At 52.1% G+C, this 23448-nt stretch overlaps 11 protein-coding genes across 11 annotated transcripts; 7 read left to right on the top strand and 4 right to left on the bottom strand.

The window, feature by feature from the left end:
- Window positions 1-2250: 2250 nt before the first annotated feature.
- Window positions 2251-4556, top strand: J4E84_000764 (uncharacterized protein; the record flags this gene model as incomplete). The annotated part of the gene is made up of 2 exons (XM_049383400.1): window positions 2251-2859; window positions 2910-4556. 2 exons carry the CDS (start codon window positions 2251-2253, stop codon window positions 4554-4556), a joined length of 2256 nt encoding a protein of 751 aa, XP_049248918.1.
- Window positions 4557-4881: 325 nt separating this feature from the next.
- J4E84_000763 (uncharacterized protein) lies at window positions 4882-5898 on the top strand (the record flags this gene model as incomplete). Its single annotated transcript, XM_049383399.1, has 2 exons — window positions 4882-5391; window positions 5446-5898. 2 exons carry the CDS (start codon window positions 4882-4884, stop codon window positions 5896-5898), a joined length of 963 nt encoding a protein of 320 aa, XP_049248917.1.
- Window positions 5899-6220: 322 nt separating this feature from the next.
- J4E84_000762 (uncharacterized protein) lies at window positions 6221-6860 on the bottom strand (the record flags this gene model as incomplete). Its single annotated transcript, XM_049383398.1, has 2 exons — window positions 6221-6769; window positions 6816-6860. 2 exons carry the CDS (start codon window positions 6858-6860, stop codon window positions 6221-6223), a joined length of 594 nt encoding a protein of 197 aa, XP_049248916.1.
- A 248-nt stretch (window positions 6861-7108) lies between these two features.
- J4E84_000761 (uncharacterized protein) lies at window positions 7109-11679 on the top strand (the record flags this gene model as incomplete). The annotated part of the gene is made up of 4 exons (XM_049383397.1): window positions 7109-7418; window positions 7471-7574; window positions 7627-10484; window positions 10539-11679. 4 exons carry the CDS (start codon window positions 7109-7111, stop codon window positions 11677-11679), a joined length of 4413 nt encoding a protein of 1470 aa, XP_049248915.1.
- A 246-nt stretch (window positions 11680-11925) lies between these two features.
- BNA51 (Kynureninase 1) lies at window positions 11926-13493 on the bottom strand (the record flags this gene model as incomplete). Its single annotated transcript, XM_049383396.1, has 2 exons — window positions 11926-12918; window positions 12969-13493. The coding sequence occupies 2 exons, from the start codon at window positions 13491-13493 to the stop codon at window positions 11926-11928; spliced, it is 1518 nt and encodes a 505-aa protein (XP_049248914.1).
- Window positions 13494-13810: 317 nt separating this feature from the next.
- On the top strand, window positions 13811-14491 carry J4E84_000759 (uncharacterized protein; the record flags this gene model as incomplete). Its single annotated transcript, XM_049383395.1, has 1 exon — window positions 13811-14491. One exon carries the CDS (start codon window positions 13811-13813, stop codon window positions 14489-14491), a length of 681 nt encoding a protein of 226 aa, XP_049248913.1.
- Window positions 14492-15371: 880 nt separating this feature from the next.
- Window positions 15372-16154, top strand: J4E84_000758 (uncharacterized protein; the record flags this gene model as incomplete). Its single annotated transcript, XM_049383394.1, has 3 exons — window positions 15372-15393; window positions 15551-15964; window positions 16051-16154. 3 exons carry the CDS (start codon window positions 15372-15374, stop codon window positions 16152-16154), a joined length of 540 nt encoding a protein of 179 aa, XP_049248912.1.
- A 260-nt stretch (window positions 16155-16414) lies between these two features.
- On the top strand, window positions 16415-16871 carry J4E84_000757 (uncharacterized protein; the record flags this gene model as incomplete). Its single annotated transcript, XM_049383393.1, has 2 exons — window positions 16415-16564; window positions 16818-16871. 2 exons carry the CDS (start codon window positions 16415-16417, stop codon window positions 16869-16871), a joined length of 204 nt encoding a protein of 67 aa, XP_049248911.1.
- A 664-nt stretch (window positions 16872-17535) lies between these two features.
- J4E84_000756 (uncharacterized protein) lies at window positions 17536-18639 on the bottom strand (the record flags this gene model as incomplete). The annotated part of the gene is made up of 1 exon (XM_049383392.1): window positions 17536-18639. One exon carries the CDS (start codon window positions 18637-18639, stop codon window positions 17536-17538), a length of 1104 nt encoding a protein of 367 aa, XP_049248910.1.
- An 821-nt stretch (window positions 18640-19460) lies between these two features.
- On the top strand, window positions 19461-21254 carry J4E84_000755 (uncharacterized protein; the record flags this gene model as incomplete). The annotated part of the gene is made up of 1 exon (XM_049383391.1): window positions 19461-21254. One exon carries the CDS (start codon window positions 19461-19463, stop codon window positions 21252-21254), a length of 1794 nt encoding a protein of 597 aa, XP_049248909.1.
- Window positions 21255-21377: 123 nt separating this feature from the next.
- On the bottom strand, window positions 21378-23069 carry J4E84_000754 (uncharacterized protein; the record flags this gene model as incomplete). The annotated part of the gene is made up of 1 exon (XM_049383390.1): window positions 21378-23069. The coding sequence occupies one exon, from the start codon at window positions 23067-23069 to the stop codon at window positions 21378-21380; it is 1692 nt and encodes a 563-aa protein (XP_049248908.1).
- Window positions 23070-23448: the final 379 nt, after the last annotated feature.

Below are 23448 nucleotides of genomic sequence, written 5' to 3'. Positions count from 1 at the left end.
TCGTATCGAATAGGGAAGGAGCGGAATGTGGGTGGGAATGGCACAAGGAATTATGGCTGCATGATGGTTGTATAGTCAAAATATATTAATTGCATGCCGATATGGCACTCGACATTTGCATGCGAGAATAGCGACACAAGCGGAAGCTCGGTGTGTCGATGGGAAGTGTATGCGTGTGGTCGTCTCGCGTGCAGTGAGTGTGCCTGTGGGTGATTTTGTGTAACGAGAGACAGCCGCCGTGAGCGCTGATAGGACGGCGAGAGTGCATATTCGCTGTTCAATATTACCGAGAATAAGAGGGGAGGGGCGTATGGCCTGTTACTCCGTGTCATCGATTACGATTGCACGAAGCAATCCTCGGATCACTTTTGCTTGGTCATGCGAGCGTTCGCGCCCTGACGAACGGTCCGCTGGGGGCAGGAGAGATGCATTCGATGAATGGCTGGCGAAGTTTCCCACACACTCTTCTCCACTCACAAAAAAAGCAAGCTCTATCTTGGAGAACGGTGGCGCATGGACTGTTTCCTGCCGCGGCACGCTGGGTCAAAGATTCCGATGGTGATCGTGTTGGGCAATGTCATCCGAATGCGCATGAGTGATGACGCCTCTTTCTGGGTCCCTCACCGGCAAACCGCCGCGCCAAAGGAAAGAAAATTCTGCAGCAAATTGCCAGGATGAGCGACTCAACAAAGAAGCTGGGCATAGGCGACGTCGATGATTATCGCAGCGACTTCCGCAGACGATGCACATCGAGATGCGTACATTGAACGCGAAGCCGACTAGGAACTACCATCGACACGCTAGCATCTTGCAAAGGCGCATCTGCACGATCGCCGTCTAGTGGCACATCAGACCGTTGTCCGATCAAACTACGCTGATGCTCCGAGCGCTGGCCCTTGGGTTGCTTTCTGGGCGCGCCGTTGCAAAGGGCACTGGGGTAGCGGGCTTGCAAGCTAGCCAGGGGAGTGGCAGGCGCTGGCTGGCGTGGCAGACATAAACGGCGCCGCCAGTCCATGACTGACGGCGGAAACTAGCAGGATGGTGTGCATGCGCTCGCTGTGCTACTGTCGCTGGTTAAGGCATGGACGTGTCAAGGGCTGGGTAGCACATGTTACACAGCAGTAGCCTGGGCTGAAGGATTCGGTCCCGATGCCACGAGGGGACGAGGGTCCTGGATGTGGGCGTGCATCTACTGGCGCTGTGCCACCGTTGGATCTTTGTTCGTCAGACAACGCGTCAAGGCAAATGAGCATGCCGGTCTACCAATCGTGAGGTTGCAGATGCACACGATAGACCGTTCAGGTCATAAACGGTGGCCGCAGACGGATCTGTCTTGTGCACCGCTTCCAAGCACCCACAACAACAGCAACCACCTCACACGCAGCACAGGCACAGCAGTCTCGCCTCGTACAGGACACAAGCAACAGCGGCGCAGATTCCCGTCCATACAATGCCAGCGTCGCCTCACACGAAACTAATCACGCAATCCTCCCTGCAACAGATGCCAGACGTACGGGCCCTGTAGCACCTAAACAGCCGACTACCAGGCTTACCTACATGATGGCCCTTTTGAACCCTGATCCCGCCACGTCGGGCTCTGCTGTGAAAGGGCAAATTCTCTGGTGCTCGGTGTGCATGTTCATCTCACCGATGATGATGCTGGACGAGCATTACTTGTGTATGATATCGACGAACGTCTGATGTTGCCAGATTTCAGCAGTGTTAGTAAACAAAGCGAAAACATCGGCCGAGACGCATGTGTACTCAATGGGCGGTATTGCGCTAGCACCAGACCCTGCCGTACGCCAGACATTATGCGACAGTGTTAGTTTGCTTGCTTGCTAGGTCGCTGGGGTTAGAAGGGAAGGATCAAAGTAAGCCCTATGATGGTGGTGCGCCTGGCTGGCTCTGGCTCCCGCGATATAGCGTTGATTCGGCTCCAGAGGCTCGGAGGCGCGTAGTGTAGGTTCAGCCTTGTTGGCGGTAGGCATGGTTTGCTGCTAGAGGGGCGCGGGAAGTCTGACCTAGGCTGGGTTGCTTCTTCGCGTGCGGAGTGGACGTGCTGGAGGCGGCGCGGTTCATAGCGGCATACCAGACGTGCTAATGTGCTAACGCCGTCTTGAGTAGCACGCGAGTACACAGATGAGGCTCCTCTTCGGTTCGGGCGATCCGGTCTCGGGTCATCACGTGCTGGCGTGTTCGGCCCGGACATGGTGCGCTACCGAGTGGGCAACTTTTCCAGACTAGAACATGCCACGCCATTTGCCCAGAACGAACCGCTCTCTCGACCTGATGCTGAACTGCCGTGCCTGTCTCTGGCGATGCATACAGGCGCTCGATGTCCCGGCCACCAATGCGCACCGCCTCCGTCGTAGCGGAAATTTACTCCTCCACCCGAACCAGCAACGGCTGCTATCCTCCCACGGTGCCACCAACGCGGAGAGTGAGGGGTTGACCGTTTCGCGCGAAACAGGGGGATTCAACCGCGATGGAGAGGACCACTTCAAGAAGTCGGCCTTCGCGGCGAACCGGAAGAGGAGGGAAACTACAGCGCTGCGACAGTCGTCGGCACGCCAGCCAGACGACGAGACACCCAATCTAGCGAGGCTCGGCCGGCGAGACCCGTCCATGTCTGATAGCGACTGGAACAGGAGGAAAAGAGAGCTGCGTCACTTGCAGGATCCGCTGGAGCTGGCGACGTTTGTGAGGAACGAATTGAAGAAAGACAGAGTGGAAGAGATGCTGCAGTTGGTGCGCATGGCGAGCCACTCCATGCAGTGCATTGTCAGCTGGAACCACATCATTGACCACTACCTGGCCAAAGAGAGGGTCAATGATGCGATCAAGGTCTACAACGATGTACGCATAGCCTGCGCGAAGACATGAGGGGTAATGCTGACTTGCCACAGATGAAGAAGCGCGCGCAATTCCCAGACTCCTACACGTACACGATTCTTCTCAGAGGCCTCTCGTGGAATGCGCATACATCCGGTGTTCTTAGCAAAGCCCTCTCCATCTACCACTCGCTCTCCGCACCGAATTCCCGAGTCGAGCCATCGATCATGCACACGAATGCTGCGCTGAGAGTGTGTGCAAGAGCAGGAGATATGGATGCCTTGTGGGGTGTGGCTGGGAAGATACCAGAGAACGGGCCAGCAGCAGCCAATGCCATCACATACATCACCATACTCAACGCTATACGGCAAAATCTGCTGATAGATGCGCCCAAAGGAGAGAGCGAGGAGGAGACGGCGGCAAGGAAAGAGCGCGGCATCATGGAGGGGCGGCGCATGTGGGAAGATATCGTTGGGAGATGGCGACGTGCAGATCTGGCTATTGACGAAGAGCTCGTCTGTGCGATGGGAAGATTGCTATTGATCGGCAGTCGACCGCGAGACTGGGACGACGTGCTCTCCTTAGTGGAGCAGACAATGGACATACCTCGACTTGTTCCTCGATTAGGCTCAGTCGAGCGACAAACTGCTGGCCTTCCACGCGTGCGAGCACCAAACGTACCGAAACAATACCGTATCGATGACGACCATCTCTCTCCAGATAACGCCCCAACGCGTGGTGACGAGTTCCTTGCTCTGACGCCTCAAGGCGTCGGCAGTGCAGTATCAAATCCTCTCATCTACGTTCGACCGGGCAACAACACGCTTTCCTTGGTCCAAGAAGCATGCCAAAAGATTGTGGCGAACAAGGCCGCGCAGGAATACTGGGACCTCTTGACCGACCCCACAACGTACAAGATCACTGCTGATGTGAACAACCTCAATATGCGTCTGCGCAATCTCCGTCAGAATCGTGCCTCTAGTGCTGCAGTGCTGCTCTTGCAACAAGACATGATGGACAAGGGTATCACGCCCCCGCCTGGTACATTCAGAATCGCAATGAGTACATGCGTTCGCGACAAGAACAACCACAACTCGCTCAAAAATGGAGGTCAGATCTTGCAGATGATGTCCAAGATCTTGGAAGACGCAGATCCCAAGACCGTCACCATGTATGCTGGACTTGCAGTCTCATTTCCATTGGCTACAGGCGCGGATTTTATCGATGCACTCACTCTACTTGACCCCCTCGTGAAGAACATCCGTCTTCAACTGACCATTGGTGCTGGACAGACGAACTATGGGCGTCGCGGCCCGCAATACTTGAAGGGCGAAGCGAGACAAGACGCCATTGATGCGCTGAAGAAAATACAGGGCGTATACGATAAGCTACTGTTTTCGAAACTTATTGCTGAGGAGTCAAAGAGTCCGTTTGAAAAAGAGAGAGCCAGGCTCTCCGCGTTCATCCAGAGGGTTATGTTCAAGGGTGGGCAGGCGAATGCAGTGCGTGGAGAGCCACCTGAAGAGGCCGATCCACACGGATATCTGCAAAATGAAGACGGGCAAAGCGAGCAAGGCGATGAACGACCGTCGTGGAAGAAGGAATGGACAAGGCCACTAGAGAGACCTTCGCGGCCAGCCATGCCAGCAAAGCCATTCGAGCGAAAGAGGAGACCCCGGTCATTTAAGGTTGATGAAACGGGACAGCTACGGGATATGTAGGCTACGACAATAACGAGGCGTTTCCTCTTAGCAAGAGCATTCTACACTTTTCTTGTACAGTATCATTGTATCCTCTAGTTGAAATACATAGCTCCTAAGACACTGCGGCTTTCTCATCGCTTCAGGACCATTATTTTGTACTAGGGAGTTGCTTTCTTCTAACATTGATCTCTCCCACAATACCTAGGTATGATTAAGCTGGCACGTGCACGTCCCAAAACTACTCGAACCTCCGCGCTTCGCCGCACGCCCTCGGCTTCTCACCACCATCGCTCACACACCAGTCCACACCTGATCACCTACTTTTGAAGCCAAGCCCTACACAATGGGTAACGACGGTGGCTCGATTCCCAAACGCAGCGAACTCGTCAAAGAAGCCGCCAAAGCGCTCACAACCGCTCAAATCAAAGAGGCGCAAACCGAACAACAAGAATACGCCTGGTCCACCGATCCTCTTACGCGCAAACCTCTCGCTCGTCCTGTGGTTTCAGATGCAGCCGGCGTTTTGTACAACAAGGACTCGATTATTGAGTTTCTTCTGAAGGACGACGAGGATGCAGAGAAGGCGGAGATGAAGAAGGTTGGGGGTGTGAAAGATTCAGAACTGGGCACGTTCGGGGACAGAGTTAAGGGGTTGAAAGATGTCGTGGAGGTGAAGTTTGAAATCGAGGAGAAAGATGGTGGTGAGGTGCAGAAGACTTTGGGAGAGAAGTGGAAGTGCCCGATCACAGGCGAGAGGCTAGGACCGGGGAGCAAAGCCGTCTATGTTGTTCCTTGCGGACATGCGTTTTCGGGAAGTGTCGTCAAGGAAGTTGCTGAGAGGGCGTGTTTGACAGTACGTACCAACTGGACTTTTGATTTTGAGGCGCGATGACTGACCTACTTCCAGTGCAACGAACCGTACGCAGAGAACGACATCATACCTATCCTACCTACCGCGGCGACCGATATCGCACGATTGAACCTGCGTATGAAGACTCTAAAGGAAAAGAGCCTGACACACGCGCTCAAGAAAGCACCCGGCAGCAAAAAGAAGCGGAAACACGGCGATGCATCTGCCGCCGAGAACGGCACTGCGAAACCGACATTATCAGACGAAGATAAAAAGGCAAAGAAGGAGGCTGCAGCAAAATCTACAACAACGGCGAATGACGGCATCAAGAACTCTGCCACAGCCTCATTGACGCGAAAAGTCCTTGAAGAGCAGGAAGAGCGCAACAAAAGGAGGAAGATGGCTCAGAATGACAACGTGAACAGTCTGTTCAACAAGAAGGAGCACAAGGCATCGGCAGGAAATAGTGCGGATTATATGACGAGGGGGTTCAGCATTGGGAAGAAGTGAGCTGATCATCGTGGAGAGGCAGACATCCAGGGTGCTTTTGGCAGGCACATGATGGCACTGAGGGTGTGTCGATAGAACAACAATAAATACATGATACCCTGCGATGAAAAATCGCAAACTTTACATCTGATCCCTGACCACGGAAGTAAAACTGTCTTGGCTGAAGCGAGAAGACGGGTACATCAACTCAATGTTCTCAAGGTGATGTGCAGTAATGAAACCAAAGGTCTACAGTCACGAGCCGTTCAAATCCATGACGGAGTGTTTCTTACGACAAAGAGTTCTGATAACATGTCTTATGAAGCTATTACTAGAACCCCTTTCATTCTTGTGGCGATTCTTTTGTGCTCACTGGTGGCAGAAAGAACGCTTCACGATAGTACCTTGCCTCCTCAATGCTCTCCAGAATGTCTGCACGTGCTTCATGCAACATCTTCTTTCGTGGTATCTTCTTCAAAGTAGCTTTGGGTGCCCATCTACGAGCAGCCTCCTTGATGCTGCTGACGTCCATGATCCGGTAATGAAGGTAGTCGGTGACAACCTTGTAGGGCTGCTTGACGAGGAAAGACTTGTCGGCGTGTACAGAGCTCCCAGAAAGCAAAGCAGTGCGGCGTTCAGGTACGAATTTCTTGATGTAGGCAAGTAGCCCTTCTGCTGCTTCTTCGGCAGTGGTGGTGGAATCGATGCAGGCTTGGGTCAGACCCGACTGACCATGATGGCTAGTACACCATTCGCCCATAAGATCAAGTTGCTCTTTTTCGTGATGTATTATGGCCTCATAGCCAGTTTCGTCGAGGATGTTGAGGTCTGCATCAGTGACGAATGCGGCGAGAGACATGATGGTGTCATTGTCAGTGTTCAGGCCGGTCATCTAACAGGGTCAACGAAATACTGCAACAAATCTCGATCAAGCCTACCTCACAGTCTATCCAGACCAGAGGGGCTTTAGAGACTGTCGCCATGATGATGATGGGGTGTTGAAGGGGTACCTAGGTATTGTCGCGGGCAAGTAATAGATTGTACGAATTCGGGTAGTGGCTTGGCGCGCTTAATTGACTGCCCGTCGCGTCGCGTGCACGGTACTAGCGCGTCACTCCTGCACTTTAACCTGTCGTCCCGCCAGCCCTCCAAACACGCCCACGAGAGCACCCGATACCCCAATTTCTTCACTCCGCTTTTTGCTCGCATACCTTATACGTTATAATTCATCATGTCGCGTGTAGGGAAGAAGACTGGCGCTGCCCTACTAGCCGAATTGCGAGCGAACCGCGCGGCGGGCAAGACGCGTTTGTCCACATACGAAGTCGCCGAAGAGGAGCAATTGTACGATGAGGTCGACGAAGAGGGGTACAAGAAGATTGTGCGGGGAAGACTGGATAAAGATGACTTCGTCGTCGGCGACGAGGGCGAGGGATACGTTGATGACGGCAGAGAAGAGTGGGATGACGGACAGGGTCAATACCACTATGCTGCCACGGATAGCGAAGAAGACGACGAGCGGCCCGCCAAGGGCAAGGCTGGTATGGTGCCAATCATCAAGCGTACGCACGACTTACAGCTAACGCGTGATAGCCAAGCGGAAACGCGAAGAAGACGAGGAGAAGCGAAAAAAGATCGACAATGGCATCAGCAAGTACTTCAGTGCGAAGAACGCTGCAAAGGCACCTAAAGCAAAGGTATACTACTGGAATGCATCATTCCACCCAATCTCAATGCTAATGCACCCAGCCTGTTGCCACCGCCGCCGACAAGGACTTCATGGAGGACCTGTTAGGCGAGATGAACACAAACCCCGTCCGCTTATCCACGAACCGAATGCGACCCGTCAAAACAGAGGCACGCCGAAAAACACGCGTACTTTCACCTCCTATCTCGGAGAACCGACCGGCTCCGACTACAAGGCGAAGCAATGATTCAGACGCACACATGCCAGATACACCACCGGCAACGAATGCATACGTCGACGATGACGACCTCCCCGTACTCGACGATGATCAGCCTATGAGCGACCTCCCACTACAATCGTCACCTGTCGCCAAAGCCGTAGAACGAAGAGCACAGCCTGCGATCAAACAAGAAGAAGACGAAGATGACCTCATGGAGGTTGCTCAACCCACGACACATCTTGGTGTGCCAATCACCAGTGTCAACATGGCGGGTAGACGACCGATAGCAAAGCTCAAGAAAGAAGACTATCCCACGCCCGCCAGCTCGTCGCCCGTTGCACCTTCTTCAGCACCTGTCGATGCTTCTTCCTGGAACGACGTTACAAGCAAGCTCAACGTTATGAGCAGCCCCGCTCCAGCGACCACTGGCATGGGCAAGATACAACCACAGGACGCGGTGGAAGAGGATGGTAGCTTACGCATGTTCTGGATTGACTACACCGAAATCAACGGTAGCTTGTGTCTATTCGGCAAGGTCAAGGACAAGAAGTCGGGCAACTACGTCAGTTGCTTTGTGAAGGTCGATAACATCCTCCGAAAGCTATATTTCCTACCCCGTGAATGCCGTCACATCAGAGGGGTAACCACCGACGAAGAGGTTGGCCTGAGCGATGTATCAGACGAGGTTGACTCTATTATGAGCAAGCACCGCGTAAATCTACACAAGATTAAGCCGTGTACTAGGAAGTACGCCTTCGAGTTGCCCGACATACCCAAGGAAGCCGACTACCTGAAGCTCCTTTATGGATACGACAAAATGCCACTATCCTCTGATCTAAAGGGTGAAACATTTTCTCACGTCTTCGGAACCAACACATCCCTTTTCGAGCAGTTCGTGCTCTGGAAGAACGTCATGGGACCGTGCTGGCTCAAGATTGATGCTCCCGACTTTGGTTCTGTTGCAAACGCTTCTTGGTGTAAGCTTGAAGTTGCAGTCAGCAAGCCCAACAACATAACAGTCGTCAGTGCGTCGGACAATCTTGACGCACCCCCAATGACACTCATGAGTCTCTCCCTACGGACTACTTTCAACGCGAAGGACAACAAGCAAGAGATCTTGGTCGCCAGTGCTATGATCTACGACAACTTCTCCTTGACCGACACGACACCCGTGGACCAGATGCAGTGCAAGAGCTTCACCATTATGCGGCCGAACGGCGCAGCTTTCCCAGTAGGCTTTGACAAAGAAGTGGAGAAGGTTAAGGGCAACATGTACATGAAGAAGACTGAGCAGGAACTTCTGAGCCTGCTGATGGCGATGTTCCAGCGGCACGACCCGGACGTCCTCGTCGGACATCGCTTGGACGACGTGGATTACAGCGTTTTGCTAAGCCGTCTGCGTGAAAAGAAGACACCGGGATGGCACCGCATTGGGCGACTCAAGAGAAGCGACTGGCCCAAGAGCATGGGCAAGGGCGGCGGAAGTTTCTTCGCTGAGAAGCAACTAGCTTCTGGCCGCTTGCTGTGTGACCTGGCTAATGATCTCGGAAAGTCTCTGATGCCCAAGTGTCAATCGTGGAGTCTTGAGGAGATGGTCCAGCTTGGGCTCAACAAGCGACGTGAAGAGCTCGACAACGAGGCCGCGCTCAAGACTTGGGCGACGACGAAGGAGGGTCTTCTCAACTACATCAAGCACTGCCAAGCCGACGCCTACTTCATCGCTGCGATCTCGATAAAGGTGCAAATGCTTCCACTCACCAAGGTTCTCACCAACTTGGCGGGCAACTCCTGGGCCCGAACACTGAGTGGAACTCGTGCCGAACGTAACGAGTACATTTTGCTCCACGAGTTCCACAAGAACAAGTACATTTGCCCGGATAAACAGTGGGGCAAGAGCAAAGTAAAGGCCGAGGAAGAAGCAGCCGAGGGCGAAGAAGGTGCGGATGCCAAAAAGAAGGACAAGTTTAAAGGTGGTCTTGTCTTCGAGCCCGAGAAGGGTCTCTACGACAAGTTTATTCTGGTCATGGACTTCAACTCCCTTTACCCCAGTATCATCCAGGAGTTCAACATTTGCTTCACCACCGTCGAACGATCCGATCTCTCGGAAGATGACGACAAGGTGCCCGAAGTCCCCACAAACCAAGACCAAGGTATCCTACCGCGCCTTATTGCTACACTCGTCTCACGACGTCGCGAGGTGAAGAAGCTCATGAAGGCCAAGGATGCCACTCCAGATGAGTTGGCAACTTGGGACATCAAGCAAATGGCTCTGAAGCTCACTGCCAACTCTATGTACGGATGTTTGGGATACACCAAGTCTCGATTCTACGCTCGACCACTCGCTATGCTCACGACATACAAGGGTCGTGAGATTCTCCGCAAAACCAAGGACATGGCCGAGGAGAAGGCATTGCGCGTCATCTATGGTGACACTGATTCCGTCATGATCAACACAAACGTCGATAACATTCAGGATGCGCTGAAGCTGGGCAACGAGTTCAAGAAAGAGGTCAACGACAGCTACAAGCTTTTGGAGATCGACATCGACAACGTCTTCCGCCGTATCCTGCTGCATGCGAAGAAGAAATATGCTGCCATTAACATGGTCCCTGTCGATGGCAAGTACATCGAGAAACTCGAAGTCAAAGGTCTCGACATGAGGCGCAGGGAGTACTGTGCTCTGTCCAAGGAGACATCAACGTAAGTTCTCCAGCCTACGGAGGTATATATAACGTCGTACTAACAATGCTATAGGGAATTGCTCAACTTCCTACTTAGTGGTGAAGATCCTGAAGTAGTCGTTGAGAAGATCCACAACCACCTTCGCGAGCTGAGCAAACAGATGCGCGAGTACGCCGTTCCAGCTCGCAAGTACACCATCTACACGCAGCTCGGAAAGAACCCCAAGGAATACCCCAACGGTAACTCGATGCCCTCTGTCCAAGTCGCACTTCGCCTTCAAGCCAAGGGTAAACACGTCAAGGCCAAAGATGTCATGAGCTTCATCATCACAGGTGAATCATCTGGCTCGGCCGAGAGCGCAGCAAAGAATGCATATCCCGTTGACGAAGTTTTGAAAGCCGACAGTGAGCTGAAGCCCGACATTGACTACTACCTCCACAAGCAAATTCTGCCACCAGTGGAGCGTCTCTGCGCGCCCATCAGCGGAACAAACATCACTCTCCTTGCAGCGTGTCTTGGCCTTGACACATCCAAATACCGTGTGAGTACCGTTTCAGGAGGCGCACAACAAGACACCGAAATCCACCCTCTGGAGTCACAGATCCCAGACTCTGTGCGCTTCCAATCATGTTCGCCGCTTTGGCTCCGCTGCCGAGGATGTACGACAGTATTCCCATTCCAAGGCCTCTCTTCGACATCACCAACGTCGGCATCGTTGCAGACCATCTCGCACAGTGGTATACAATGTCCTGCTGAAGGCTGTGGGAAGATACTACAGAACATCAGTGTAGTGGCTCAGCTCGAATCCTCCATCCGCCAAGTTCTCGCTTCCTACTACGCAGGTCACGTTGTATGCGACGATCCCCAGTGCTCAAACCGGACGCGAAGTATATCCGTCTATGGACACCGGTGTCTTGGTCCAAAGGGACTCGCTCGAGATTGCTTGGGCAAAATGACCTACGAGATCAAGGAGCGCGACGTCTGGAACCAGCTGTTATACTACCAATCCTTGTTCGACGTCGACCGTGTTGGTAAAATGGATGGTGGTGTCAAGACGGAAGACATGGAGAGGAAGGAGAAGATCAAGGTACTGGCGGAAGTCAACAGAGAGAGATTTGGCACGCTGAAAGGTGTGGTGGAGCGGTGGTTGGAGAGGAATGGAAGGCAGTGGGTGCAGATGGATAGCCTGTTTTCTTTTGCGCTTAAGGCATAGGCGGTTTGGTTTCGCAAAGGCGCAGCATAGGCGATGCATGATCGTCCGGGCGCGCCGTGGGGTTCATCTGGTTCTGGATCATGACGGTGTTTTGCATATAGTGTTGACGTTCTTGAATGTAGCTTTTGAACATGATATCTGGAAAATGCTGTATTGCTCGGGTATATGTATTACTTGTATTATAAATTACATCGCTTTTCGTTCACGATCAGATGTCGCTTGAACCAACGCACTGAAAGGTACTGATCATACAGTGGCAATGCCTTGGGGTACTTCGTCGTTATGCGCACCCTTCTGCCCAGCGCCCTTCAGGGCCTCGCGACAAGCTTCGTGGAAGACAGTAATGAATCGATGAATGTCGTGGAACGAGTTGTATAGTGGGGCAGGCGCAACGCGCAGAACGTCAGGCTTTCTTTCATCAACGACGACGCCACGCTCTTCGATGTAGTGTTGGACTTGATCCAATAACCCCGGGTTAAGAAGTACACTGAGCTGCGCGCCTCGTTCAGCCGGGTTTGCGGGTGTGATTATCTTGTATGGTGGCTCTCCTCCATCGTACTTCAGGAGCCGCGCCTCGAGGTATGCGGTCAGTTTAAGGCTACGTTGACGTAGCGCGTCCATGTTTGTCAACGCAAAGACGTCTGTCGATGCCATGACGGAAGTCATATCCAGTGCGCTGGGATTGCTGAGTTGAAATCCGCTTGCACCAGCAATGGGAACAAATTTGTTTTCCATTCGAAATCGACTGCTCTTATCGCTTCCCCACCAGCCGCTCAGCCGTGGTCGATAGGCGAGCTCGGTATCGTTACTGATTACGCCGTTTGTGCCGTCTGTTCGAGATGTAGACACTTGCTCCACCCTTCCGTGCCTCTCGTGTACGAAGAGTCCACCGATGACTCCTGGACCACCATTCATGTATTTATAGTTACACCACGCTGCGAAGTCTACGTTCCAGTCGTGTAGCTTCAGCGGGACGTTTCCAGCTGCATGCGCTAGATCCCAGCCCACTGTAATACCCAGTGATCGGCAGTGACGCGTTATGAGTTCTATATCGAAGAACTGGCCCGAGTAGAACTGAATACCAGGTAACAACACTAGTGCGGTTGTAGGCGCGTGGTGTGATATGACGGAGAGGATGTGTTCGTTGGAGAGGTAGGGTGAGGAGGCCGAGGGCGGGTCGATGGTAACAAGCGCAGGCGGGTCGAGGTTGTGGTGGGCAATCTGAGAAAGAGCCGCGTACTACAAGTCGTTAATTACCAAGCGCTGATAGCATGTCGGCATCAACCTACATGATCGCTGGGAAACGCCTTGCCCTCGATGATGATCTTGTATCTGTCCTTGGTCGGTCGATAGAAACTTGCCATAAGCAAATGCAGGTTTGCAGTCAATGTCTCCATTACGACGACTTCGGTAGACAGTGCACCGACTATTTTCGCGGTTTGTTGTTTTATCGCATCATCAATGTGTAGCCATGGCGGCAGGCCTCCTTCGTAATCGGTAAAGTGACCGAATACGCCCTTAGATGCCCAAGTATCAAGGTAGCGATTCACATATTCCTTGGTCCTCCGAGGCTGCAGTCCCAAGGAGTTGCCGCAGAAGTATATGGACTCTTCACCGTCGTCTTCGCGCGTGTTCGCAGGTTTTCCGTTCTGCTGAAACCCGAACTTCCTGTTCCTTAGGTCGCCCTTTGTCGGAATCACGAATTCGTCCCTCAACTTGCTCAGGTCATCTTTCTTATCTTCCTTTTTCGCAAAGTCGTCGGTGCACAGTTCCGCCTGTGGAATAGCGAGATAAGGGTTGTGGTGTTTGGGCATGGCAGCTGGTGATGAAAGAAGAGTTAGCGGGATTCGGACAAGACAAAGCTTGTGCAGAGATGCTGTAGCACTATCATTGAGGCTTCAGGGACGATAAGTAGATAGCTTGAGCGGGTAAGGCTGGAACAGTCTGGTGCTCGTACGATGGATGGTGGCGGCGGCACAAGGTGGGGTTTGTGCCTGACTCAGCGGGTCTAGAACCCCGAGTGTGAGGGCACGTCTGATTGGATCCCGTCGGGCGTGACATTCCTAGCTATGACCTCAGACTCGCGGTCCTTCATCGCGACAGCGCCATCCACATCCTCGATATCGCGATAATGGCCTCCCCTTCAACCATGTGCGCGTCGTGCCTGCGGATAGCAAGACAAACAACGACACGGCGGCCGGCCCAACCTATCGCCGCCGCAGCTCAATCAATGCGAGCGTACAGCAGAGCAGCACCGCACGCCACTTCGCCATCGCTATTCCTCGACTTTCTTGCGCCATCATCTCCACGAGGGACTTCAAGACTTGTCCCAGTACAAGGCTTAGCATTCTCACAACCACAACACATACCACGACGAGCCCTCGCCACATCATCCGACGCCTCCACCGCAAAGCCCGCCCGCGCGATCCAAAACCCACGCACCGACGATTCCGGCAACCCCATGCTGATCTCGATAGCACCCCGTGCATCGAACCGGCTTCAGAAGATCTCCTCGGGCGATAACAATCCGAACCTCGCATTGCGCGTAAGCATCGAGAGCGGCGGATGCCACGGCTTCCAGTACCTCATGGACTTGACCGACCTGTCCAAGAACCCGGCGACCGAGGAAGATACCATATTCGAGGGAGAGAAGGGAGAGAAGATCGTTATCGATGAATCGAGTTTGGAGTTGTTGAATGGAAGCACGGTGGACTATACCATGGAGTTGATCGGGAGCCAGTTCAAGATCACCGGCATACCAGGCGCGACGAGTAGTTGTGGGTGCGGGACAAGCTTTGATATCAAGATGTAGATTATACCCAGGCAGTTAGATTTACACTGGTCAGTGCTTTACATGGAACTGGCCTCGTAATATGCATGGAGTAACCCGGTTTCTCCGTAGGTAACCTATCTTGACTACCTTCTGCACGCTCCCCATGCAGCGATCTTCCTTCACACAAATTGCGGAGTCAAAACGCCCCGCGTTTCTTTCGGTCGTTCGAAGTGGTCGCTCGCAGGGTCAGATTCAAAGTCACGTACGTGATAGGCTGCGGGCGCGGTGGTTTCGCCCGTGCGTTTGTTGGTCCAGCGGCAATGTGGTTGGTGGTGTTTGCATGGGGCACGAATACCAAACGCGTTGGGCAGACCTCGCGACTTCCTTTACTCGAAACCTTTCTCCTCCGTCTTCTTGCTCCGTCCTCCACGGGCGTTCTCTGTAGAATTACATTATGCGAGACCCCGCCCCTCTCAAGACGACGATGTCAATACAGTCAGCACTGTCTTTGCTGGAGCTTGATCATTTCGATACCTCCGACATTCGGCTCGAAGAAGAGATAGCGATTCGTGTCAATGACGTTGATTTCGTCTTGATTGAGCATTGTCAAGTAATCACTGCATTCTCTTCCTTGCCGCAATCGCGCGCTAAACATTACAGAACTTCCTTAGTTTCGATCACAACACTCTAACGTTGGTTCTCGTTTGTGTCGTCGAACCAGGACATGTTATATCGAAATCCACTCTCGAGAGGCTGCGAACCGAAAGGCTCCAAAAAGACGATGTCTTTCAGCCGGTTTTTACCAACACTGTTGTCTTCTATGGCGCGAATCAGGATGAGGTAGAGTTTAAGGAAGATGCTTTGGAGGCACTAGCTACATGGGGTACCAAAACGTGGAGCTTCGTTCCAGGAACAAACCATGGGCTTGTGCGGACCGGCCCGTACGTATACGTTCATGGGCGAACATGGCAGCCTTGGAGAGTATACAGCGACTTTAACGGTACATTCATGTGTACATTCAAGCCAGGGTCTGAGAGTACTGGAAGATAAGCGCTTCTCACATCTTCTATCATCAAAAACTAACTGCGCTTACTCTAGTCAAAGTCGACGAACCAAAGGCTGGACTCAATGGAAGAGTCCTGGTACCATCACGATGCTACTTCAATCCGAGCAGTGCCCGCCCTCTTGATGGTGCAAGAATCAGCGTCAAGGACAACATTGATATCGCTGGCCACAAGACCACCCTATGCAATCGTGCCTGGGAAGATTTATACCCACCCAGATCCAAACACGCAGATTGCGTCCAGACTCTGGTGGACGCTGGGGCTATCATCGTTGGGAAAACCAAGCTGCAAGCAATGATCATGCGGGAGGAGCCACTAGAGTGTGTGGAGTTCGCAGCACCGTTTAATCCTCGGGGCGACGGCTACCAAGTCCCTTCCGGAAGTAGTCATGGGAGCGCTGCAGGCATAGCATCATATGACTGGCTGGACTTTTCGCTTGGTTCGGACAGTAAGTGGTTCGCAGTCGCTACATCTTCTCGCGCCGCTATAATATATGGCTGCTATCACCATATCGGTAAGCTGACATTGATGTAGCAAACGGAAGTGGACGGAAGCCAGCGTCATACAATGGATGCTTCTCGATCCGACCCTCCACAGGCATTCTAAGTACCAACGGAGTCATCGGACAATTCAAGTAAGTTAGCAAGACTAATGACTGCTTGCACCGACTGACAGACGTCCTTGTCTTTTAGCAAGTTCGATATGCCCGTATTCTTTGGTCGAGATGTATCAAAGTTCGCAGACTTCATATCAGTGTGGTATGGGAGTTCTCCCATGCTTCGACAACCTTCAAATGTCAGTCCTAGTTACATATCTTCTACTCAAACATACTTTGCTGATGTAAGGCTAGACGAGGTTCAGGATTCTGTATTCCCAAGACTACCTTCCCACTTCCAACATGGCGCAATCTTCGCTTATCGACAATTTCGTCACGGGCTTAGAGTACGCTTTGGGAACTACAAGGACCATCATCTCCTTAGCAGATCAGTGGAGGCTAGAGTGCCCAGATGGAAACGATAATGCCGATCTAGCGGAATATCTTCGACTTGTACGTACTGTTCGTACCTCAACACCAAAACTAGCTTTACTAAATCATTAGCAGACCGGAAGTTACCCGTACTACCATGATTCGTATCACAATCTACACGATTTCCGTAAGCTCTACGAGGAAAAACACGGAAAGCCGCCTTTCGTACACAGAGCGATGCATTGGCAATGGTAGGTGATATCTTATTCGACACATAGCTTTGCTTCACACTAACCGTCGACTAACAGGGATGTGTCGAAGAAGATTACAGTAGAAGAGGGAGACTTCTACTGGCGACGCTCTGAGCTTTACCGAAAGTGGCTTCTAGACAGGGTCTTTGATACAGATAACAAAGACTGCATCACCATCATGGTATTTCCGATCGAAGAGGGAAGACCCAACTATCGCGACGCGGTGCTGCCGTAAGTAAGACAGATATGCTGCCAGGACTCCACTCACTTACGTACAAATAGACCTTACGCCATTCTCAGCGGGTATTCGTCGTTGAACATGTCTCCTATGCTACGCGCTCCGGAGCTCACTGCAATAGGTAATGCGTCGCCGAGCACGTGTGTTACATGTACTGATACTACTGCAGTGGGCGAGATCACGTATCATTCGACCGTGACTCAACGTGAAGAGCCTATGCCGGTGGCGGCATCGATCATAGGAGCTCCAGGTAAGCTATCGATAGAGCACCAAATTGTCCGCATGCCCGGTCTCTGACTCTGCAAGGAACCGATCTCGTCCTGGCCCGATTAGTGCAGAAAGGCTTGGAAGCCAGAAATTTGCCGATCAGAGTGAAGACGGGCCGGTCAGTATATTGAAAAGGGTAGCTACGTGGATGGAAAAGTGGAAAAATTGTTTCCGTAGAGAGAAAGTGCACACATTGGAAACTTCTTATTGATCGAAAATTGTAGTAAACTCCGTGCTTCTCTACTGAGAAAGTACCAGGACAGCAAACCTTCAAAACCATGTGCCAAATCTCAGGATCACTTCAGGCTTACAACCACCTTCCTTGCAGAAACACCCTTCTTCTGTATCTCCAAAGCTCCTTGGATGGCTTCTAGACCCTCTCCAGCAATGATCGGCTCGGGAGCTGCTCTGAATCGGCCAGTCGCGAGTGCCTCAGGCAGGAAGTCAGCGTACACGGCTTCGCCGACAGGGGAATGCGCCACCGATCCGTACACGAAACTTGTCTTGATACCTCGCAACTGTGACTTGATGATGATAGAGATCATCGAAGTGGCGAAGCTCCAGACAATCTGCAGTGCGACAAATCGCTTCGGTTGAGCCGGGATTGGATATGTCGCCATCGCAATACGCTTATTGCCTTTACATCTGCCCAAGACGTCTAGACAATGGAAAACTGCGTTCTCTCCAATAGACAAGGCTCCCGCGCATTCTTTCCCTTCCATGACCCCGACGATCTTGTCGACTGTAGAGGGGTCGTTGTAGTCGAAGACTTTGCTAGCACCGAGGGATCTCATGAGATCGAAGTTCTTTGGTGAAGATGTCGATATGACTTCGTATCCAGCGGAAACAGCGAGTTGGATAGCGTTGCAGCCTACGCTAGTCGAGCCTCCCCAGACAAGGACCGTCTTTCCGGTCGGTTTCGGGTGAAGTTGAGGATATTGCAGACCGAGCTGATCCTTCTCGAACAGCCCTGCTGCAGCGGTAGTGAAAGCCAGAGGTATCACTGCAGCAGATTCAAATGATAAGCTGTCTGGAATAGACGATGTGTTCCTTTCCAGGAGAACGGGAAACAGCTGGAATGCTCCGTATGCCGCGCTGTTGATCTTCTTGTCTGTACTGTGCGCCTGACCTAGAACACGGTCTCCTACTTTGAACCGTACCACTTTGCTGCCGATCTGAACCACTTCGCCAGCGACATCAAAGCCGAAGACAAAAGGATATTTGATCCAACCGAACGCCATACTGGTGCCCTGGTCTTGCAAAACCCAATCCACGGGATTGATCGCCACTGCACGATTCTTGACGATAACTTCATCGGGCCCAGGAGTAGGAAATGGCGCTTCCGAAACTTCCATGCGTTGCTTCGGTGCTGGCATCCATGCTGCGAGATTGGTAGGCATCGTGTAGAAGATGAGGACTTGGAAAAGTGATTAGATGTGCGTTCTCAAGATATTGAATGATGATAAAGTTTGAAGTATCTTTCTTTGCAGCATTCTCAACATCTAGATTCCTTTCCATCTTATACTTCTACCAGCTCCTGGACTTGATGCCTGCTTGCAATGCAATCTCGTGGACGCGGAGCATTGCACCAATCAGAGGCCAGCGGACGTCCGTTTGGGCCCACATTTAAGCCACCTGCCGTCCGTAGGCTTACTTCGATTACTCTGACGCACACGACCCCAATAGGAAGAATGTGCGATTTAGTGTAAAAGCTCTGGTAAGATACGGCCCATGTATATAGCCGCCGACCTAAGTTCCTCCGTGCGTATCGTGCTTATGTTGCCACCAAGATCACTACACATGGTCAGCATGTCCTAAACACTTCATCATCTCCTAAGTACGCCTGAAGCAAACCAGAGAGTTGACAAACTCGCCTATTTCCTCGGAACGACTGCTAGAGAGAATGAGAGGTCGGGAGAAGGCCCAGCTATCCTGTGATTTCTGCAGGAAGAGAAAGTAAGGAAGTGATTTACCTTATTACCAAGACACCTAACAGGAAATGTCTAGACTTCGATGTGATCGAAACAAGCCTTGCGGGAGCTGCATTCGACTAGGGCAAGTGGCAGGGTGCAGCTTCCCTCTACCCCAACTTCCGCGAGCTCCACAAAAAGACAGACCGATAGAGAGCGCCACGCGAAAGGCGTTCGAGGAACGAATTGATCAGCTGGAGTCGCTCGTCCGGTCTTTGCTTGACAAACAAGAAAAACTCCCCGATGCTCGGATGCCAGGGAATCTGGCGACCCAAGAGACTACAGAAACCGTCGCCGCGGTGGATCCTCTCGTATATGAAGCTGGACGGATAAACCTGAACGACCATCAGTCTTCATACGTCGAGAGTGACCACTGGAAAGCCATCCTGGATGAGATTAGTGACCTGAAAGACATGGTACAGGAACAAGTTGAAGAACCACAACATACTGAGCCAACACTCCCTGGAAACGACCTGTTTCTTCTCCAAACATACCCAGTTACAAAAATGGATATCGTCGCTGCGATTCCGCCCCGCATAATTGTCGATAGCATGATCTCGAAATACTTCAAATGGGCGGACATGCCCGTCTCACTTGTCATTCACCGCAAGGTCTTTATCAAACAATACGAAGCGTTTTGGGAAGATCCGCTTTCGACGTCAACCATGTGGCTGACTATATTATACGGCATGATGTATACAGTAGCCTATTGTACGCTATTCATGAACGGCGGTGCGGCCTCATTGGACGAGACGACAGCAGCCGAATATCACAGCCTGATCATCATCTCACGAGAGAAGATGATACAATGTCTTAGGCTAGGAAATTACATGAAGGGCGTACCGCATACCATCGAGGCCTTACTGGCTTTCCTTCAGACCGAATACGTTCAAGGCGAAGACACACAACAGGGCTGTTGGCAATTGACGGGCGTCATAATACGCGTAGCGCTCAAGATGGGCTACCACCGCGATGGCTCGCATTTCCCGCAGATGAGTGTCTATGAGGCCGAAATGCGCAGGCGTACCTGGTATATACTCACCCAATTTGACATCGCCTCAGCTTCTGAGGTCGGTCTTCCGCGAATCATAAAGGAAACTCAATGCGACACCGCTGAGCCGCGCAATCTCCTGGATGATGACTTTGACGATACGTCCACCGTCTTACCGCCTGCTAGACCACAAAGCGAGCACACGCTGTCCCAATTCCTAGTATACAAGAGCAGGATAGTCTCCGTCTACGGAATGATCTGCGACTTCACGACGTCATCGAAGCAGCGAGACTACGACGAAGCAATGCGCTTAGATACGCTACTTAACACAGCGTACGCCCAGAAGCCTCCCATACTCCAGTTGAAACCTATGCAGCAATCTATCTTAGACGGCGCAGAGCTCATCACCCGTCGTCTCTATATAGCGATGTCGTATCACCACGCGCAGATTACCCTCCATCGCAAGTTCATCATTCTTTCAAAGACAAACAGCAAATACCAGGTCTCTCATTCGACATGCATAAGCGCAGCGTTGACAATGTTGCGGCTGCAAGCAGAATTATTCGAACAGTGCCAGCCATGCCGTATGCTAAATACCGATCGATGGAAGATCCTTTCCTTGATCCAATCCGAGTTCCTGCTGGCCACAACAGTCCTGTGTCTCAATTTGAATGATGATATGAAGAAAGGGCTGGTCGGGGAAGAAGTGGCGCAGAAAAGCGTGGAAGCACTCAAGAGTTCGAGAAGTGTGTGGGAACAGCAACAGGGCTTCTCGAAAGAAGCGCAAACGGCCGTGAGAGCGGTGAATGCTGTTCTGGGTAAATTGGGGAGGGACCCGAAAACAGACACCGATGAAGGTAATCTGGCAGGTGGAGAACATGGACAGTCTTTCTTTTCAATCTCGGGAGACATCACTTCTGGCCCTAATCCGCTGGCATTTGAGGATGCCTCGCAAACGCAGCTTTCTCACAACATACCGGATGAACTTTTTGGCACAGCTTTTGACGAATTCTTGGTGATGGATCAAGAATTAGACGGATGGCTTCAGGTTTGAGATGAGGTTGATACATTACAAAGTCGGTCATCGTCTATCTCATAACTTCGGTAATATAGTATAGTCTTTTCCAGCTCTTCGGGAGCCCTACATCATATCTGTCGAATTGATGTACACCTAATCTTACACTGCAATCGCTTGGCTGCCTTGTTCAGTCTTCGATTCTTCATCAACGCCAAGACTTTCCATAGTGCCTTTTGGAGCATCTTCAGGTTTTGGCTCTGACTGGGCGGGCGGCTGCTCTACAACTTCGTCGAAGATTCCACCTTCGGGCTCTGTGCTCTGGCCAATGGCCTTTAGTATCCTCCATGCCCTCCTGAACTCGTCTCTGATAGCAACGATACCACGGTGAGTGACGGTCCTTGCGACATTGTGATCGGTCTCGAATGGATCTTCAATTGCGAACAGATACCGGTTCGTGACCTTCTTCTCCGCCGTAATTTTGGTTGTCGCGCTCACCCAGCCCTTGCTCTGCTTCGACAAGATTCCGCCAGGTGTTCGAAGGGACAGGACTTCGTTGGTCCAGTAGAACTGCGGGGGCTTAGGTCCGTAACCGTATCCAGATAAAGAAGCGTAGTACTGGAAGAATCCGCGGAGCAATGCACCAACGGACTGTGTATTTTGTGAAAGGCGACCGGCTTGCGCGGCCTGGATAATCTCCGGCTCGTTGCGCCAGAAGCGGACTTGATAGCCTGCTATAGTAGTGTCCTTGAAGAACTGCTCTAGAGCTACTGTGTCGCTCGGGAACGGGACGGCAAGTTGAAGATTTGGACATACGGGTGGTTGTGCGACATTGACCAAATAATGCAGCACCATAAGAACCCATCCGTATGAGGAGAGAGTGCCAGAGTATGCGCTATTGACTTTTCGTCGCTTGGCCCATGACTTGACGAAGAGAACCATAGGTCGAACGCGAGGGTCAGTTAGCGAGTAGCATCGAAGCATATGGGTATTGTGAATGCCGAGTGGGTTTTCGAAGTTGATGTCACATTGAATACCACAGCCCGTCTTTGGAAAGTCGAGAGGGCCGACTACCTTCTCTCGCATCCACTGCTTTTCAGGGCGGTGATGTTGATCTTTCTTAGCCTTGTCATCGTTTCCGTTGACGACACTGTCTTCTGACTTGGCCGTCGACGTTGTGGAGGTTTCCTGCGCAGTCTCAACTTTTGCAGGAGCTTTCTGTCGTTTCTTGGTAGTTGCCGCCGCACCTAGTGTAGGGAAGTCGTCACCAAAGTTAGGGCTGTCTGATTGCGCAGTAAGTTCTGAAGCTTTTGATCCATCAGCATCTACCAGCGGCTTTGGTGGTGGGGTGGCCTCTTGTGGCTTGTCTGAAGGGTACTTCTCCTCTTCCGGAAGCTCTTCCCACTTCTGGCGTTCCTCGGCGAGAGCATTATACAAGGTCTCGGTTGGCGTCTGGCATATCTTCAGAATTGGTACTCTCGTCCTCGTGAGTAGACGGCCACCCAGCTTGGCGTCGAGAACTGCCCGTTCCAGCAAACGCGGGATACCACGATCAATGGCAATATCACTAGCCCTCGCTGGATCCTTCCATATCGGCACTACTGCCAGATCCATGTCTGAGCCGGGCATACCAAAGCCGGAAGCTAGACTGCCAAAGCCTACCAAGGAGATGGTCGAGATATCACCAGAGTAGCCGCTGGCAAAAGCTTCTTGCATGATGGTTTCCAAGTGCTTTCGGAAGTCTTCTTTGGCCTCCGACTCGGATCTGGACATCTCCACCTTCGGAATCTCGGCTGCTGCTACTGCGTCCAAGTGTTCGACTTGGGCCATGGAGTTCTCTCGTGGTTGATTCATCGGTGGTCGAGGAGGATATTGACCTTGTGGACGGGGACGCTGTGTCGATGCTGGACCTACCGGGATTTGGCCTGGCAGTGCGACATTATCATAAGGCCGTTGCAAGATTCTAGGGGGCTGTGCACGTGGTGTACCATCTGCGTTCAGATTTTGTTGTTGATGGGGCCGCCCTCGCCCCCGTGAGTGATACTGTCGATTGTCTACCTGTGGGCCGTTTTGAGAGACATTGGGGCCTTGCTGGTCTGGGAAGTTTCGCGGAGTTTGTTGATATCGCTGATTGGGAGCAAAGCCTCTTCCACTCCCTCGGGCTGGCGCCGTGTTGGCGGAAGCGTGGGCGCGCCATCCCTGAGCTTGATCTGGAGTAGGACCTGGAGTTGTG

This window comes from Alternaria hordeiaustralica, assembly GCF_023758085.1.
Source record: "Alternaria hordeiaustralica strain BMP 2776 chromosome Unknown scaffold_1, whole genome shotgun sequence".
Classification (NCBI taxonomy): domain Eukaryota; kingdom Fungi; phylum Ascomycota; class Dothideomycetes; order Pleosporales; family Pleosporaceae; genus Alternaria; species Alternaria hordeiaustralica.
This window is presented reverse-complemented; position numbering and strand designations above follow the sequence as displayed.